A 15,875-nucleotide genomic window follows, 5' to 3' on the forward strand; every position below is an offset into this window, starting at 1 on the left:
TCTTCTTTCAAAATTTTTAGGGGGCATGGTCATGTCTCGTTGGATTTGGCCTTGCCCCTTATCTTCCTCTGAATACCGGTACAATGTTTGCTTTCTGCTGGCCTGCTGACATACAGTATATTTCTATGGCAGTACCATCTGGTTAGATTTATTTTAACTAACACCAGTAATAGGGATAAAATAGTGAAGCTATTCATATAAGTTTTGGAAAGCTACATCTCCACTTTATCAGCTCCAGTAAGTTTGCAAATTCATAATCCTTTTCTAGTAATACATGATGCAAACATTAGGAGGAGACCCACCTATTGTCCTATAAAATCTTATCTTCTAAATGTGATTTTAATGGTCAATATTGTAGGCCGACATCAAATAATGACCACTGAAACATTGGTTTTGAACATTAATATTTTTTTTATTGTTAACTCTTACATGCATATGCTTTGAATTTCTTGATCACTCGTGAATGTACAACACTTTGGGGGAAATTTACTAAAAGAAATTTGTAAAAAAAATAGGTGTTTTTGTATCCAGAAATACACTTATTTTTGACATTTACTATCCCGAAAATACGGCAATTCGTATTCGTATTGATAGCACATCAATACGACTACGAATTGCCATATTTTCGGGATAGTAAATGTCAAAAATAAGTGTATTTCTGGATACAAATACACCTATTTTTTACAAATTTCCTTTAGTAAATTTCCCCCTTTGCGTCAATAAAAATAAATAAATTAATGAATTAATTAATACCAGTATATGTTCAGTACACAACTGCATTTTCTCAGGTCACTATTGAGTCACTTATTGTCTTCCTTGTTTTCCTGTCATTACAGGTTTGCCAACTCTTCAGTAATACTGATCCAGAGATCAAGGCTTCTCTAACAGTTTCTTGTTTGGAAGAAGGTGATTGGTGCAACTTCGGACATTCCAGTTTCCAAGATATTATTAATTTAAATCTCAATCCTGAACTAGTGTTACCTGAAATGGATGGGGTTTCAGAATTTGCAGACTATGTGTCAGAGACTGTTGATGTTCCTTCTCCATTTGATCTTCTGGAACCACCAAATTCAGGAGGATTTTTGAAGCTGTCAAAGCCATGTTGTTACATATTTCCTGGTGGAAGAGGAGACTCTGCCCTTTTTGCTGTCAATGGATTTAATATCCTTGTAGATGGAGGCTCTGAAAGAAAGTCCTGCTTCTGGAAGCTAGTTCGACATCTAGATAGAATTGACTCCATATTGCTGACGCATATTGGAGCAGATAATCTACCTGGAATAAATGGACTTCTTCAGAGAAAAATAGCCGAACAAGATGAAGAACAATCTCAGGGCTCCACTGCTTACAGTGATTGGATGAAGAACCTAATATCTCCAGAGCTTGGGGTTGTGTTCTTTAATGTTCCAGATAAGCTCAAAATGCCAGAATCTAGTATGAAGGTTAAAAGAAGTATAGAAGAAGCTTGTCTGACATTACAATACTTAAATAAATTAGGAATTAAAGCAGAACCTTTATACAGGGTAGTGAGTAACACAATAGAGCCAATTACATTGTTCCATAAAATGGGAGTTGGCAGGTTGGATATGTATGTCTTGAATCCAGTAAAAGACAGCAAAGAAATGCAGTTTTTGATGCAAAAATGGGCTGGAAACAGCAAAGCAAAAACTGGTATCATTTTAGCAAATGGGAAAGAGGGTGAAATTTCAGTACCGTATCTCACCTCTATAACAGCCCTTGTGGTTTGGCTCCCTGCAAGCCCCACTGAAAAAATTGTGCGTGTGTTGTTTCCTGGAAATGCTCCACAAAATAAGATTCTTGAAGGTCTAGAAAAGCTGAAACATTTAGATTTCTTGAGGTACCCAGTAGCAACACAAAAGGATATTTCAAGTGGTTGTCCACCATCTGTTAGTAAGCACACCAAAATAAAACAAAGGGCTGACAGCAAAGAAAGCCTAAAATCTTCCACGCGAACAAGCATGGGTAAACCAAATAAAAGGGAAGATATTTCAGAAGAGTTGGCCAGAGAAGTTAAATCGGAGCTTACAAAAGAGACAAAAATTGAGAAAAAGACTAAAGAAGCCACAGACAAACATACTGAGAAATTGTCAAAGAATGAAAAGATAAAAACAGATGCTAATGATGCCGCGAAAATAGAAAAAAGGAAACTTCTGAAGGAGAAAACAGGCAAAAAGTATGTCAAGGACAAGATATCTAAACTTGAAGAAAAAAAAGACAAAGAAAAGAAAGAGATAAAAAAAGAGAAAATAGATATAAAAAAGGAAAATATTAAAAAGGAGGAAAAGAAAGATGTAAAGAGGGAAGAGAAGAAAAAAGAAGTTAAACCTGAAATTAAGAAACTGCCAAAATATGATTTACGACCATTTACCCCAGAAGTGAGGAAAACATTACACAAAGCAAAAGTTCCAGGCAAAATCCGAACTGAAAAAATTAAAACTAAACCTGAGAAAGAGGCCACAGCAGACAAAAAGATAAGCCTCCCTCATCCAGTAAATCTGGACAAGATACCACAAGTTCCTGATATGGCAGAACAAAGATCAGCTATGTCAACCCCTGAAGATCTCACTAAGGATTTTGAGGAGTTAAAGCATGAGCAAATTACTAAACAAGAAAATCCCATTCTCTTAGAAAATAAGACTTTAGAAAGTAGGCCAACAGATATGTTAGTGTTACAGAACCAAATGAGAGATGACATCATGTTAGATGAGATCACATCAGAAAAGAAAAGTCCTCTTGAGTCTCCAGATGAGGGAATCACCACAACTGACGTAGAGGGAGATTCACAACATGAGGAAAAGCCAATATACCATGCAGATGAAACAACAGAAACAGTTGATGAAGGTGCAGCGATGGAGGAACCTGCTGAGATGGCAGAATTTGATGAAGAGCTAATAAGGGAAGAAGAGACTGATACAACCCTAGATGCAAATAAGAAGTTATCAAGCAGAAGCAGATTAGAATCAATGCCAACATTAGATATACAAGATCTGGAAACTGATGAAGATAAAGAGAATGACTTGGATGAAAAAGGTATATTAGACAGAAAGCAAAAGGAGGAAATAATTGAGCAATGTAAAGATGACTATTTTACAAAAGTAGAAGAAAAAGAAACAGAAAGGAGCACTGAGGTGGTGGAAAAGGCAGAGGTAGAAGAAATGGAGGAATATGCAGAAGAAATTGGAGATGAGCTGAAGCATAAGGAAGATGGCCGGGAAGAACATATGACCTGTAATTTTACAATGCCTTTGCAGAAAGAATCAGATTCAAAAACAGATGTTTGCAAAGATGTTTCAAAGGATCTCCCCTACTTGGCTGGTGTCCCTGTGCAGTCTGGAACTGCTGCAGAGCACATTTCATACATCCAAGATGAAACTATGCCTGGTTATTCAGAAACTGAACAGACAATTTCTGATGAAGAAATACATGATGAACAGGAAGAAAGAATCCCTCACCTCCAGTATGATGTAGGAAGTTATGATATTTCTGTACCAGACCATCCTGGATCATTTGAGGCCATACATGGAATTAAAGCTATTTCATCTTCAATGGTGTCTGCAAAAGGTTATATTATACAAGAGCCTGAACTGGTGGGTTATCCTGCAAATATAGTTGCTGCACCCCTTGCAGAGGAGGAGCATGTTTCCTCAGCAACATCAATTACAGAATGTGATAAACTATCTTCCTTTGCTACATCAGTTGCAGAAGATCAATCTGTTGCTTCTATTACAGCACCAAAAACAGAAGAGACAGGAAAAAGTTCATTATTACTCGACACTGCCAATAGCATTCCCTCTTCCCATACTGAGGCAACACAGGGCATAGAGTACCTGCCATCTGCAGGCACCATATCACCAACTTCCTCTCTAGAAGAAGATAAATGTTATAAATCCCCACCACCAGAAGATTTTCAATCACTGATGACTTCCATGAAAGGTCAACTGGCTGAGAGCTACACGGGAAAAGACAATGAAGATAATGATGTATCAACAAATTTTGAGGCACTTGATAAAAGACAGTACAGTGCCCTTCTGTTTTCTGAAGATGGGGCTACTGATATTCAGTACACATATAGTAGAGATGGGAATACATCTCCTGCTATTCCTTGTAGTGAAGCAGAAAAACTTGATTCAAGTCTTGGAGAGGCTGAGGAGAGATGTTTAAGTCCTGATGACAGTACAGTAAAAATGGCATCTCCCACACAGTCAGGCCCTACAAGCACAGGACACACACCTTTTCATCAGTCACCTGTGGAAGACAGATCTGAAACCACGCAAGCTGAACTGTTTGAAGCAGCGGACATACTTATACATGAAAAGGAAAGAAAAGGTGAAAAACTGACTGAATATGAACCAACTGAAGAAGTAACAGAGCCACATTATAAACTTACTTCCCTAAAAGAAGTGCCTTCTGCAATTGTAGCACAGATGGCTGAAGGGGAAGAGTTTTCAAAAATGGGGTTAATGTATTCACATAACCAAGATAATGTTTCAGAATTCTCACAAGTAACCAAAGAAATAGTGGAAGCTGAGGGAGAACAAGTACAGGAGAGAAACATTGACCTTACCTCAGCTAATTTCAAGTGTGATCTATCTAACAACACAAAGTTATCAATGAGTCCTGAACCATATATGCAGTTTGAAGATTTAGTTTCAACAAAGGAAGTCTCTCATGATGATTTTATAATGTCCCATAAGGCTGAACATAGAGAAAAAGAAATTGAGAAATTACAATCACCCATACAAATGCCAACAGAGTATGGTGACTATGCAGGTAGTGCAGAGCAGAGTCCTATACATGATGAAAGGTCAGCAGAAAGCTCTAGCCAAGACCTTTTCTTAGGAGATGCAAAGTCACTTTCTTTTACTGAACAAGGAAGAGAAGATGATACGTCCTTACAAATGTCTTTAATAGAACAATGTCCGATTGTAAATGAAATATGTCAAGAAAGTCCCACAAAAGAAACATATCTAGACAATGAAAGTTCTTTTCATTTGAAAGATCAAACTCAAATTGAAGAAACAAAATGTAAATCTGATGAAATGTCACCGGGATATGTCGAATTGTTGTTGTCCACAGAAGAAAGCTTTGGTGAAGATCAAACACATCTAAAGGATTTTCATGCACAGATTCAAGATAATGCTCATTCTTTACCTAGTGCAGAACCTAGCACCGATAAAGAAACATTTCCTGAAGTCTATTCAGGAGAATCATCAGTCACAAAAACACATTCATCTCACTATGATGGACAAAAAAGAGAAGACCAGTCTCTAGTAATTTCTTCTTCGAGCCCCGATGAGTCAGAATCATTTTCCTTTGCAGATCACAGTCCACATAAAGAAATGGAATCAGCTGAAATTACAGTAGCTGAATCTAGTCATTTAAAAGAAGCATTGAAAGATAATTTGCATGGTGAATTTTCTCTTGGCCACATAAAATCAGTAGATATTTTAGAAAGTTTAGTGGAAAAGAAGGACTTCTCAGAAACATCTGAGAAGGATATGTCTCCAGATGATGACATTAATAATGAAAACTTTGAAACTGAAAATATTTATATGAACCAATTAACTGAGAAAAAGGTATGGTTTACATCGGAAAAACAAGAGTTCCAACACAAGCTACGGTATACTGAAGAAGGAGAGAGTACTTTTCTTGATGATGCACGTGATTGGGAGGATCACACTGCCTTAAATGTAGAGGTATCAACCACTGGTAAAGCAGATAGAGATATACTAGGTACAGAATATGCACATTTTCAAGAGGAAAAACAAGAAGACAATTTGGAGGAGTCACAAAATGTTTCTTGTGAAGACAAGGCACCATCTCAAGACTCTATCCCACAACTAGAAACAGCATATCTTTCAGATGAAGCAGACTTGTTAAACAAACTGCCCTATGTAACAACCTCTTTATCTTCAACTGCTTTATTTGAAAAAATTGATGAAGCTAATAGTGCCACAATTCATCAAGGTAGTAGCATAGAAAGTGAAAATGCAAAATTGCCTGTAGCAAAGGATTTCGAAGACCATGAGTCAGAGGAGGATGAAGAGTATCCATATTCACAGACTGCCCATGATCTACCAGTTTTGTCTTATGAAAGCAATATAACTGATAACAAATGTGACCTTCAGCTTGGAGATGAAATGATTGATGCATTTGACAAATATGAACACTCTCCAGTAATGCAAGAAAGATGTGATTCATTCCCAGTTGAAAGGTCTGTAGCTGACTATGCATTTCAAGAACAGGTGGAACAAAAACACGAACCCTATGATTGTACTACAAAGCATAAAGAACAGGAATATGTTGAAACATCATACACAGAGAATGTATCATTTTCTAAAGATAACATAGACTTTGGCTTTGGAGACCACCAAGATGACCTTAAAAAAGATAAAGATAACATGGACCTTGGCTTTGGAGACCACCAAGATGACCTCAAAAAAGATATTCTTTCAAAACGAGACAAAAAGGTTTCTCCAAGTTCATTGGATTATCATTTAGGTACAAACTTGAAGTCATCAAGCAGTCCTTTTGAATTGTATTCCCAGGAAAATGAAAACTGCAGCGCTACAAAAAAAAGTACCATAGAAGAAAGGGAACCAACACCATATCCAGATGACAAATCTTTTCAGTATGCTGATATATATGAAAAGATAGTTGCATCTGGGGTTGGACACATCATAGAAGAGTCTGAGCCATGTAGTGCTGGCTATCTAGGGAACGAAAAAATGGATATCCCATCCTTAGAAACACCCACATCCAAAAATGAACTCTATGGCCAGGTGTCCTCAAAAGAAGAGGAATCACACTTATATACCTTAACCGAGAAAGAACTTTCTTCACCAATATCACCAAAAGCAAGAGGAGAGAGTACTGCCTTTGAATACACAGAGACACAGCAACAGTTTTCAGGGAGTTCAGATAGTGGTACAAAATCAAGTATTTTAGCCGTTGAAGAAACTGAACAATTGCACATGGAAGTATCCTCTGACAAGTCACAAATGGAACCACCTGGAGGCTCTGAGGATCTGTCTCACAGAACAGGCCATTCACCAAAAACAGATACATTGGAAGATGATTACCATGAGAGGTCTACTTACCTTGCTGCATCACATCAGGAGGATGATGAAAATCAAAACATCAGTTTAGTTACTGAAAACATTAGCTCGGTAGATGCCAGACCTAGTCAGGCTAAGTACTCGTACTATGAGAAGACAGAGACATGGGAAGAAAATGCCAGTGATTCTGAATTAGAAAAGGGAGCCAAAGAAACATCAGAAAAGGAGAAAAAGTGTCCTGCTATACATGAAGAAACTGAAAGCTCACATGAAATGTACACATATGATCATTCCAAGGAAAAAAACAATTTATCGAATTTCAATGTTCTTTCTGAACATCAAGCTGTAGACACCGAACATTTTAATGTTCAGACTGAAATCAAAACTATGGAATTCATTGGAAAGCAACCTGTTGAACCTCCCTCCTTTGCAAGTGCAGAATACAGCTCCCATGAGGATGAGCATGAAAGAGACGATAGTGATTATGAATACACCTATTCTCCTTTCAAGTCAAAAATTGGTTTTACAAAGGATGAACATGGATCCCACTCAGCACAACAATCTTCAGGTTTAATAGGCATTCAGGTTCCAGCTCCTGAATATGAATATTCATCCAGAGTATTTTCTGCCACTGCAAAGGAAATTGAAGATTTGTCACCAAGTGAGCATCATTTAGAATCTTTGTCCTTTACAGGCTTTAAAGAACCAGGTAGAGATAACTTGAGTATATCACATGCAGCAAAGGAACATGATGAATACCTACAGGTTTCTGAAAGGGCTTGTGAAACCGATACATCAATAAATAGATTTTCACCTGTAAGTCCTCAGGAAAATCAATTATATTCTAAATTTTCTGGTCGACAATACACAGAAGCGGAGTACCAAAAAGAAGACTCCCGCAGTGCATCAGAAACATCATCTGAAGCCAGCACCCCAGTTAAAAAGGATACCACTGAAGGTTTCTATTCACAAATGATTAGCAGTTATGTAGCAGATTCAGAAGCAGCCGTCAGGAATTTGTGGGATGTGTCTCCTCTTGTTCCTGCTGATGAAGCAAAACCTTGTTCACCAGTGGAGAAAGATACCATTGATGACCGTGACTCCACATGCTCTTACGACATGGATGACTGCACATTGCCATGCAGAATTGATTGCAAAAGTGCACCTTGCACATCCAAAGCTGACACAATGGAAGGAACTATTGGTGAGCACCTGGAGCCTACACAGTCAGAAAATGCTGTAGCAATGCCTTCACTTTCTAATGTTCTGACATCATTTCCACCTCATCAACAAGAAGAGCCATCCACAGCAAATGGCCCTACAGAAATTAACACTGTGCCAGAGTTATTCCATCATTCACATTATGTTGAAAAAGAGTTTTACACTTCTGAAGTACATGATGAAAAGGCATCTCCAGAATCAGATAGAGAGTCTTCTCCATATTCTGAGGAAGATACAGAAAAGCCAAATCGACCCTTTTCTCTTACATCTCCAGAGAACACATTTCAGCCTTTTTTCCCTGATGCACAAAGAAGCAGAGGATCTGAAGATCATGGAGATGCTTCCCATGAGATTGAGCCGTGTATGGGAACATCCACCGAGTATGAGCACAAATCATCTTCCTCTGAATATTTACACAGGAAGGGGGAACTCTCTCCTTCCTTTATCAACCCCAGCCCACTTCACCTTTCAGATGACAGTGATGCTTCACAAGATGAAGGTCAACCTTCAGTTAAGGGTAGAACTCATCATGTAAAAGTACATTATCTTAAAGTTGATGAAGATGAAACACCACCAACGTCTGTCAGTGATTCAGGATCTTCTCAATCAGACTCAGATGTTCCTCCAGAAACTGAAGAATGCCCATCAATAACAGCTGATGCTGCAATGGATTCTGATGAAGATGCAGACTTTCTTCCTGTAGATAAAGCAATGGGAAATTCTCATCACAGCAGCACAAGGCATGGTCATGATCCTCACCCTACTCCAATGATGGATCCTTATCCCCACCCTCCTCATCCTGATGTCTGTATGGTCGATCCTGAAATGTTAGTTAATGAGTTGAATATTAGTAAAGGAGACAAGGTGCTCAAAAAAGATCTAAAGGAGAAAAAGATTGTTAGGAAACCTTTAAGTAAACCCAAATCAAACTCTCCAGTTAGGAAATTAGAGCCAAAGGGTAAACGTTCTCCATCGCTGACAAAACGAGATGTAACAGAAAAATCTACAAAAAATACAACATTGAGGAAAGATGCAACAGAGAAATCCCAGAAGCTAAGAATCCCATTGCAGTCACATTCCTCACGGGGAGAAGACAAAGATGATGTTTCAAGGAGCAGTAATCCTAGCAAGCTAGTAAATGGCATCAAATCTACAGGTAAAATAGTGTAAAGAAACAAATATATTTTATATTTCCTTTAGAGTAACATGATTGGTGGCTTCACAGGTTTACTCATCATTACTGTTCCCTTACGCTTTGGATTACATAATATTTGATTTAGAATGATTTCCACACAGTATTGTTATTCATATAATATTTAATCATATATTTGAAGTATAATGGTGAATGTCATTTGAATCTTTCAGAAAGAGTCCAATGTCATTTTAACTATTTTCTCTATTGAACTTAAAGGAAGGCAGAGCTAGTCCGTTGCTGCAGTTTGACATTATTTGCAGGTCAATGGGGAAGGATATTATAATGCAATTCCAGCAGAATCATGCTGCCTTGTTCCCGTCCCCTCTCGACAGGCCGACGATTCGCTGAATTTTGTGGACCTAATGATATGACAAGTCCAGTCCCACCCACTTCTACATCCTGTGTAATATATTCCCTTTTACAACGCAACATTTACTGAGGCACACATTTTTTACATCAGTGTAGTTGCCAGAGATTTGACATACATCATTTTTTTGTACAAATAAACTAGAGTCCGGTTTAGCAAATTAGCTAAGCTATCCTTTGTTTAGCATAGCTCATTCTAGTGGCAAGTGAAATACAGGCGATAGTATACAGTACACATGTCAAACCGAGGGCTAGTGCATATGATATGCCACAGCCTCAATGGCTAGTGTACAATACAGAGTGCATGTACAAGTTTGCTCTTCAGGTGATTTCCACATTTATTGGGGCCTAGAACATGGGATTGCTGTGTGACAGAAATAAATTATGTGGTCTTGAGTAGGTTCTGTTCTCATACAGGAAAAAAGAGAACAATACTGATGCATACTCTAGGTGCTAAGAGCACTGATAGTAAAAATAATTTTGATAAACTCTAACAATTAACATGGAGTAAAATTGAAGTTCTTAGCACACATTTGCGCAAATATATCGGCCCATCTACCGCGTCCAGGTGAACTTCATTAGATGGGTCCCTAACATTTCTAATCCTACCACATTATAGGTTCTGTTCTCATTAGCTACTGTACCTGGAGTGCAATCTAGTTTGTATACACCAAGATTGTTTATGGGTTGTTTTTACTCCATGCACCATGAGAAGGATCTATTTGATATAGTATCAATCTTATAAGAATGTACAGTGGGCTTAATTCAGTAGTGATCAGAACATTCCGATGGTGGGGGAGTCTGCGCATATTTGCGCATGTTCAGACCCTGTTCGCTCCAGAGGGGGTGGGCAGGGGGGCGGACACGGGACGTTCCCATGAAAACGCTGGGTATTCCCCTGGGAACGCGGGCAGGCCAATGCCTGAGGGTCATGTGATGTCGGCGGACACTGAAGCTAATAAAAGTCAGTTCAGGGGAGAGAAATCATCGGATGGTTGGCAAACGTCGAATGATTTCTCTCCCATTTGGCTGCATGCGAGGGAATGTGTTCATGTACATCCCCTCGCATGGTATCGAGAGGATTCGGCAGTGGGGGGAGGGGGGGTGGGCAGGCGTTAATGGGTCATATATGTTTAAACATACAAAATTACACCCAAAAATATAAAAATAAATATGTGCTGACCTTTTTTGTGTTGCTGTTTTAACCCTGTCCACCCATTGACTACCGACTTTCTGACTGTATCTGTCAATACACACCCTAATAGATCAGAACTTCTTATACTGGACACTGTTCATCTGATTGGAGTCTCTATTTATATATATATATATATAATACTGCAGATGGAAGCCTCCCTGCCTGCGCCGGACGCTGTGTGGGGGAGAAGTAGGGCTGGTGGGGACACAGGCAGCAGAAACTGCTGCCCCGGCGACAGGGCAGGCGGGGAGTTGGAGGGAGCGCTGTACCCGCTCATGCATATGTAATGAGCGGGACCCAGTGCAGTGAATATCTAATGAGCGGCTCCCCGCCCCCCTCATACAGTATATTCATGTGCTGCAAGCACATGAATCCAAATATCGTGCCCATTCACAAAATAAAATTACTGATTTTTTTACACCAAAAAAAACCCCTTTATTTTAAAAGAACACATTCCAGTTCACCTTAAAAAGATGTTGAATACAAAACGGTGAATTATGGCGAAAATCATGGTGGAAGCAATTCTCCATCCTAGCATTGAATATACAATAAAGAGAATGGATCAGTCAATTAGAGCGCCAGGCAGCCTACAGTGGGTGCACCTCACAGTGGTGACCCTACACCACAATGCACAATACTGGAAACAACAGAGATGTGGATGCTCCCTCCGATGGCGCCTTAAAATAAATTTGTACCTTTATTTATTTTAAGGCGCCATCAGAGGAAGCATCCACATCTCTGTTGTTTCCAGTATTTAGCATTGAATATACTCTCGGCGACTCACAGTGAAAACCCCATTGAAATACACCAGCAAATTGCAGCGAGTATGAAATTAAGAACTGGTCGGCATTCACTCTTCGTTTTCGGCAAACAGTGAACATTGAATAGGGGGAATCACATTTTCAGTGAGAAGATTCACCGCAGAGAGTGAATACAGCCAGATTCGCTGAAAAAAAACGGTGAATCCAGAGCATTGAATACTACCCACTGTGTCACTGTTGAAGACACAGCCTGCCACCAGTCACTGCACCCTGGAGAGGGTCCCAGCAAGCAGCAAACGATAGTTACTAAATCCAAGTGGGATTTAGCAACTTCCATTTGCTGTCTCCTGTGTGGCCTTGCAGTGTCACTATTTTCGCCACTACCAGTTGCCTTTAGTAACCATATGGTGAGTGAAGTGAGCCCACATGCCCAAAGTGTGGCAAGCGTCCATTTGGGCTCCCTACTTCAGACCTTGCTCCTCCCCCTGCTCTGCCCTGTCATGTGACATGTCCTCTCTCCCACTAATACATAGACCTAACCGGCAGCAAACTTCTTCCCCTACAGTCATGTGCTTTGTTCAGCACTTGATTCAAACAGACTGTGGCAGACTTTACAATCTATCTAACATCATTACAACAATCACTGATTGTAAAGTCTGCCACTGTCCAGAAGAATGGATTGCTGTGCTCTGTGCTACAGGAGGCACTCTGAATCAGGTACTGACCCTGAGACAAGAGGCCTGTGGGCGGAGGAGCAGCTGGCTGAGGGAGCAGGGTGACCATCTCTGCACTCCCTATACCCAGCACCCAGGGCACATGTACCCCCATCCCACTAGTTGCAGTTTAAAAACAATTGTATTTTTTGTTGTTATTATTATTATTATTATTATTATTATTATTATTATATAGTAGTAGTAGGTTTACTATACTATCCATTTAAACCAGCCTCCCCATTGAATTGCACAGGTTCTGTGGCTGGCTTATGGTCTAATTAAGACCTGATCACAGGGCACATTTTATTAGCAAATAGGCAAAACACTGCAGTGCAACATACCGCAGGTGCAGGTGCAGAGTTAGATCGCCCTGCGTTCAGGTCTGAAATAGGCCTTTAATCATACCTCCCAACTTTCTGAAATACCAAATCGGGACCTGCTGCGCCTAAGGCACTGCCGGTCAGAAAACAGGGGCCAAGCTAATGTGAGAGTGGGCTTGGCTTTGGGTAAAGGGGTGTGGCATGGCACTGTGACCCCCATTTTCAGGGGCATTCTCAGCGCTCCCCTAGCAGGTGGGTGGTATGGCATACCTTCAGCGATTACCAGCTGCTCTGCAGAGCACCGGTGATCTCCGGTTTCCCCAAACTGTCCTGCCCATGGGACATTGCCACCCACAGGAGGGACAGTGGACCAGTCTCCAAATAGTGGGACTGTCCCGCTGTAATCGGGACAGTTGGGAGCAGTGGCGGCTCCTACCTTTAGACTTAAGGGGGGCTGCAATTGCCTGGGTACTACTCGTTGCAAACGGAACACAACATACAGATAATCTACTTTAAATCACCTTAAACGGGAATAAAGTAACTTTGATTGTGATTGCTCTTACCACTGTTTTTGTGCATATTCTGTAAACAAATGATGTACCCATATGCACAAAACACAGATACAGAGCAAAATACACACTTTGAATAACTTTAATATTAATTAAAGTACAGAACATTATACTCCTATTAAAGATCTACAAACAAATAATAGTTTAAATAAATATTATTCACAGATATATTCAAATATTATAAAAAAAATAAAATAAAACTTTCATGCACCTCTCTGGTGCAATGCATACCTTCCTTTAGCTGCATCACACTGAGTGACTCACTGAAGTCTGGGCATGCTCACTGCAGAGGTTTTGCTTCTGCTGGGCTGCACAGGCAGCAGCCCATGGAAGCACTGTAGCTCTGGTGATGTGCACAGAATGGATTCCTGCTGGAAAGCTATTGCTGTCATCGCTCCATGTACTGGCAGCCCAACTGGGGGAGGAGTTTTCAGTCCTCTGTATGATGGGCAGTAGCAGCTTCCAATAGGAAGCTACTACATGCTGAATTTCTCCCCACATGAGAGGTAGTCACACATGGAGCCTGGTGTTGTGACTCCTGACAGGAAAGACATGTGATCATGTGACACATTAGTACTGGGAGAGACACAGACAGCCATCAGAGAGCTCCAGAGGTAGATCCCGCAACCCCCCTCCCCCCGCGGGTAGAATGCGCACCCCCTTTTGCGCGACTGCGCACGCACCCGTAAACCTGCACACGCGCTAATGCGCACACACCGGAGCTCTGATGCTGGCTGTCTGTTTTTCACTGGAAACCTCCTGGTTTTCACTGGAGGGGCTGCAGTCCTGCAGCCCAATAGCAGGAGCCACCACTGGTTGGGAGGTATTCTTTCATTTAAGCCTGCATTTCACCTGGTTTTAATCAGCCACAAAACCTATGTAATCCATAAGCATTGCAGTTTAAAGGGATAGTACGGTAAGCTTATATTTAAGAATGTTACATTTATAATATTTACTTCACTATTAATATGTATGTTTTCCCCCTTAGGTACAAGTAGTTCTAAATCCAGCTCCACCATCCCTCCTGGCCCACCTGTGTATGTGGATCTGGCCTATATCCCTAATCATTGCAATAGCAAAAACACGGATTTGGAGTTCTTTAAAAGAGTTCGAGCTGCATACTATGTTGTAAGTGGTAATGATGCAGCCAATGGGGAACCAAACCGAGCTGTGCTGGATGCACTTTTGGAAGGAAAATCCCAGTGGGGAGAGAACCTGCAGGTAAGTTATAAATGCTAGGCAGTCTGTTAATCAAAATTATAGTCAAAATTATGTGAGGGGGACTAGTTTAAAGGTGTGTACATGGTGCGATAAGGCAGCTGTCCGATTTTGGCTATGGCCATTTTGACTATGGCCATGGTTGATTTTGACTTTGGACAAATATGCTGTGTGTGCGGCATACTCAAAATCTTCTTGCCTGCAGAGTCTATTTTCCCTTGCGATAGCGACACCTAAATATAAATACTTGAAAAATATTCCAGGGGCATATTCTACCCTATCCCAGTAAGTTAATGCAGGCTGTGCAGAGGGAGCATGTAGCCTGTGGCTGCTAGGAAACATGCTGCATGCAGTAAAACAAATAAATGTTTATAAATAAATATAACTTACCCACTGAGATGCACACAGGTCCCTTGGTACAGGGAGGCCCACACAGCACACCCTCAACCCATTTTTTTTAATACCCTTCCAGAGTCCCATGTTACGAGCAGATGTGTATGCTTACACATGTGCTCGCAAGTGCCTAGACAGAGAAAAAAACATTTGATGGTTACTCACCATCGAATTACTTTTTCTCTGCACGCAGCCGAAGGGTAGCCCAGGGCTTACTTTTCAGCTGCACGGTCTTCTCCGAATTGGTGGCGGGCACTGACGTCATGTGAAGTCATCCGCCTGCCCCCAGCAGGCAGAGGAACAGCTGCATTCCTTGGGGCACACCCAGCATTTCTATGGTCACCCCCACCATTTTTGGTGGGCATGCCCATGAAATGTCGGGGGTCCACCCTGGAATGCCCCCTGCCTGTCAATGTGTGTAAGCGATGCTACTTCTGCGGGCATAATGTGTGTAAGAGTCGCAACAACTGCGGACATGATGTGTATAAGCAGGAGTACTGGGGGCATTATGTGTAGCATAAAATGTGACATACAGATGTGTCCACATACATCTTGGCTTTTTGTAATGTCAATTGGGAATTATGGTGGGTGGCATATTGTGTAAAGGGCATTATGGTGTAAGGCAGCCACATAATATGTAATGGGCATTACAGTGTGTGGTATGTAAGGGGCATTACGGTGTGTGGCACAATGTGTTATGGGCATTATGGTGTTATTGGTACTATTGTGGCCACGCCTATTCCCCTAAATTTTTGACGTGACATCGGCCCAAATCAAGCAATTATTGAATAATTAAGCATGCCCAAGCTGTGTCTGTGACATCAGCACTGGCCTCGAACGACATGTCT

The 15,875-nt window shown here is 40.7% G+C and overlaps 1 protein-coding gene across 1 annotated transcript in view; it reads left to right on the forward strand.

The window, feature by feature from the left end:
- The window catches only part of MAP1A (microtubule associated protein 1A), a 169,616-nt gene that overhangs the window by 148,169 nt on the left and 5,572 nt on the right, over positions 1 to 15,875 (forward strand). The window contains exons 5-6 of the mRNA XM_083184076.1: positions 837 to 9,453; positions 14,405 to 14,637. Of these exons, the coding sequence (XP_083040202.1) occupies positions 837 to 9,453; positions 14,405 to 14,637 (8,850 nt within the window). The remainder of the gene's footprint in view (positions 1 to 836; positions 9,454 to 14,404; positions 14,638 to 15,875) is intronic.

This window comes from Crinia signifera, chromosome 4 (genome assembly GCF_055691185.1).
Source record: "Crinia signifera chromosome 4, ASM5569118v1, whole genome shotgun sequence".
Lineage (NCBI taxonomy): Eukaryota > Metazoa > Chordata > Amphibia > Anura > Myobatrachidae > Crinia > Crinia signifera.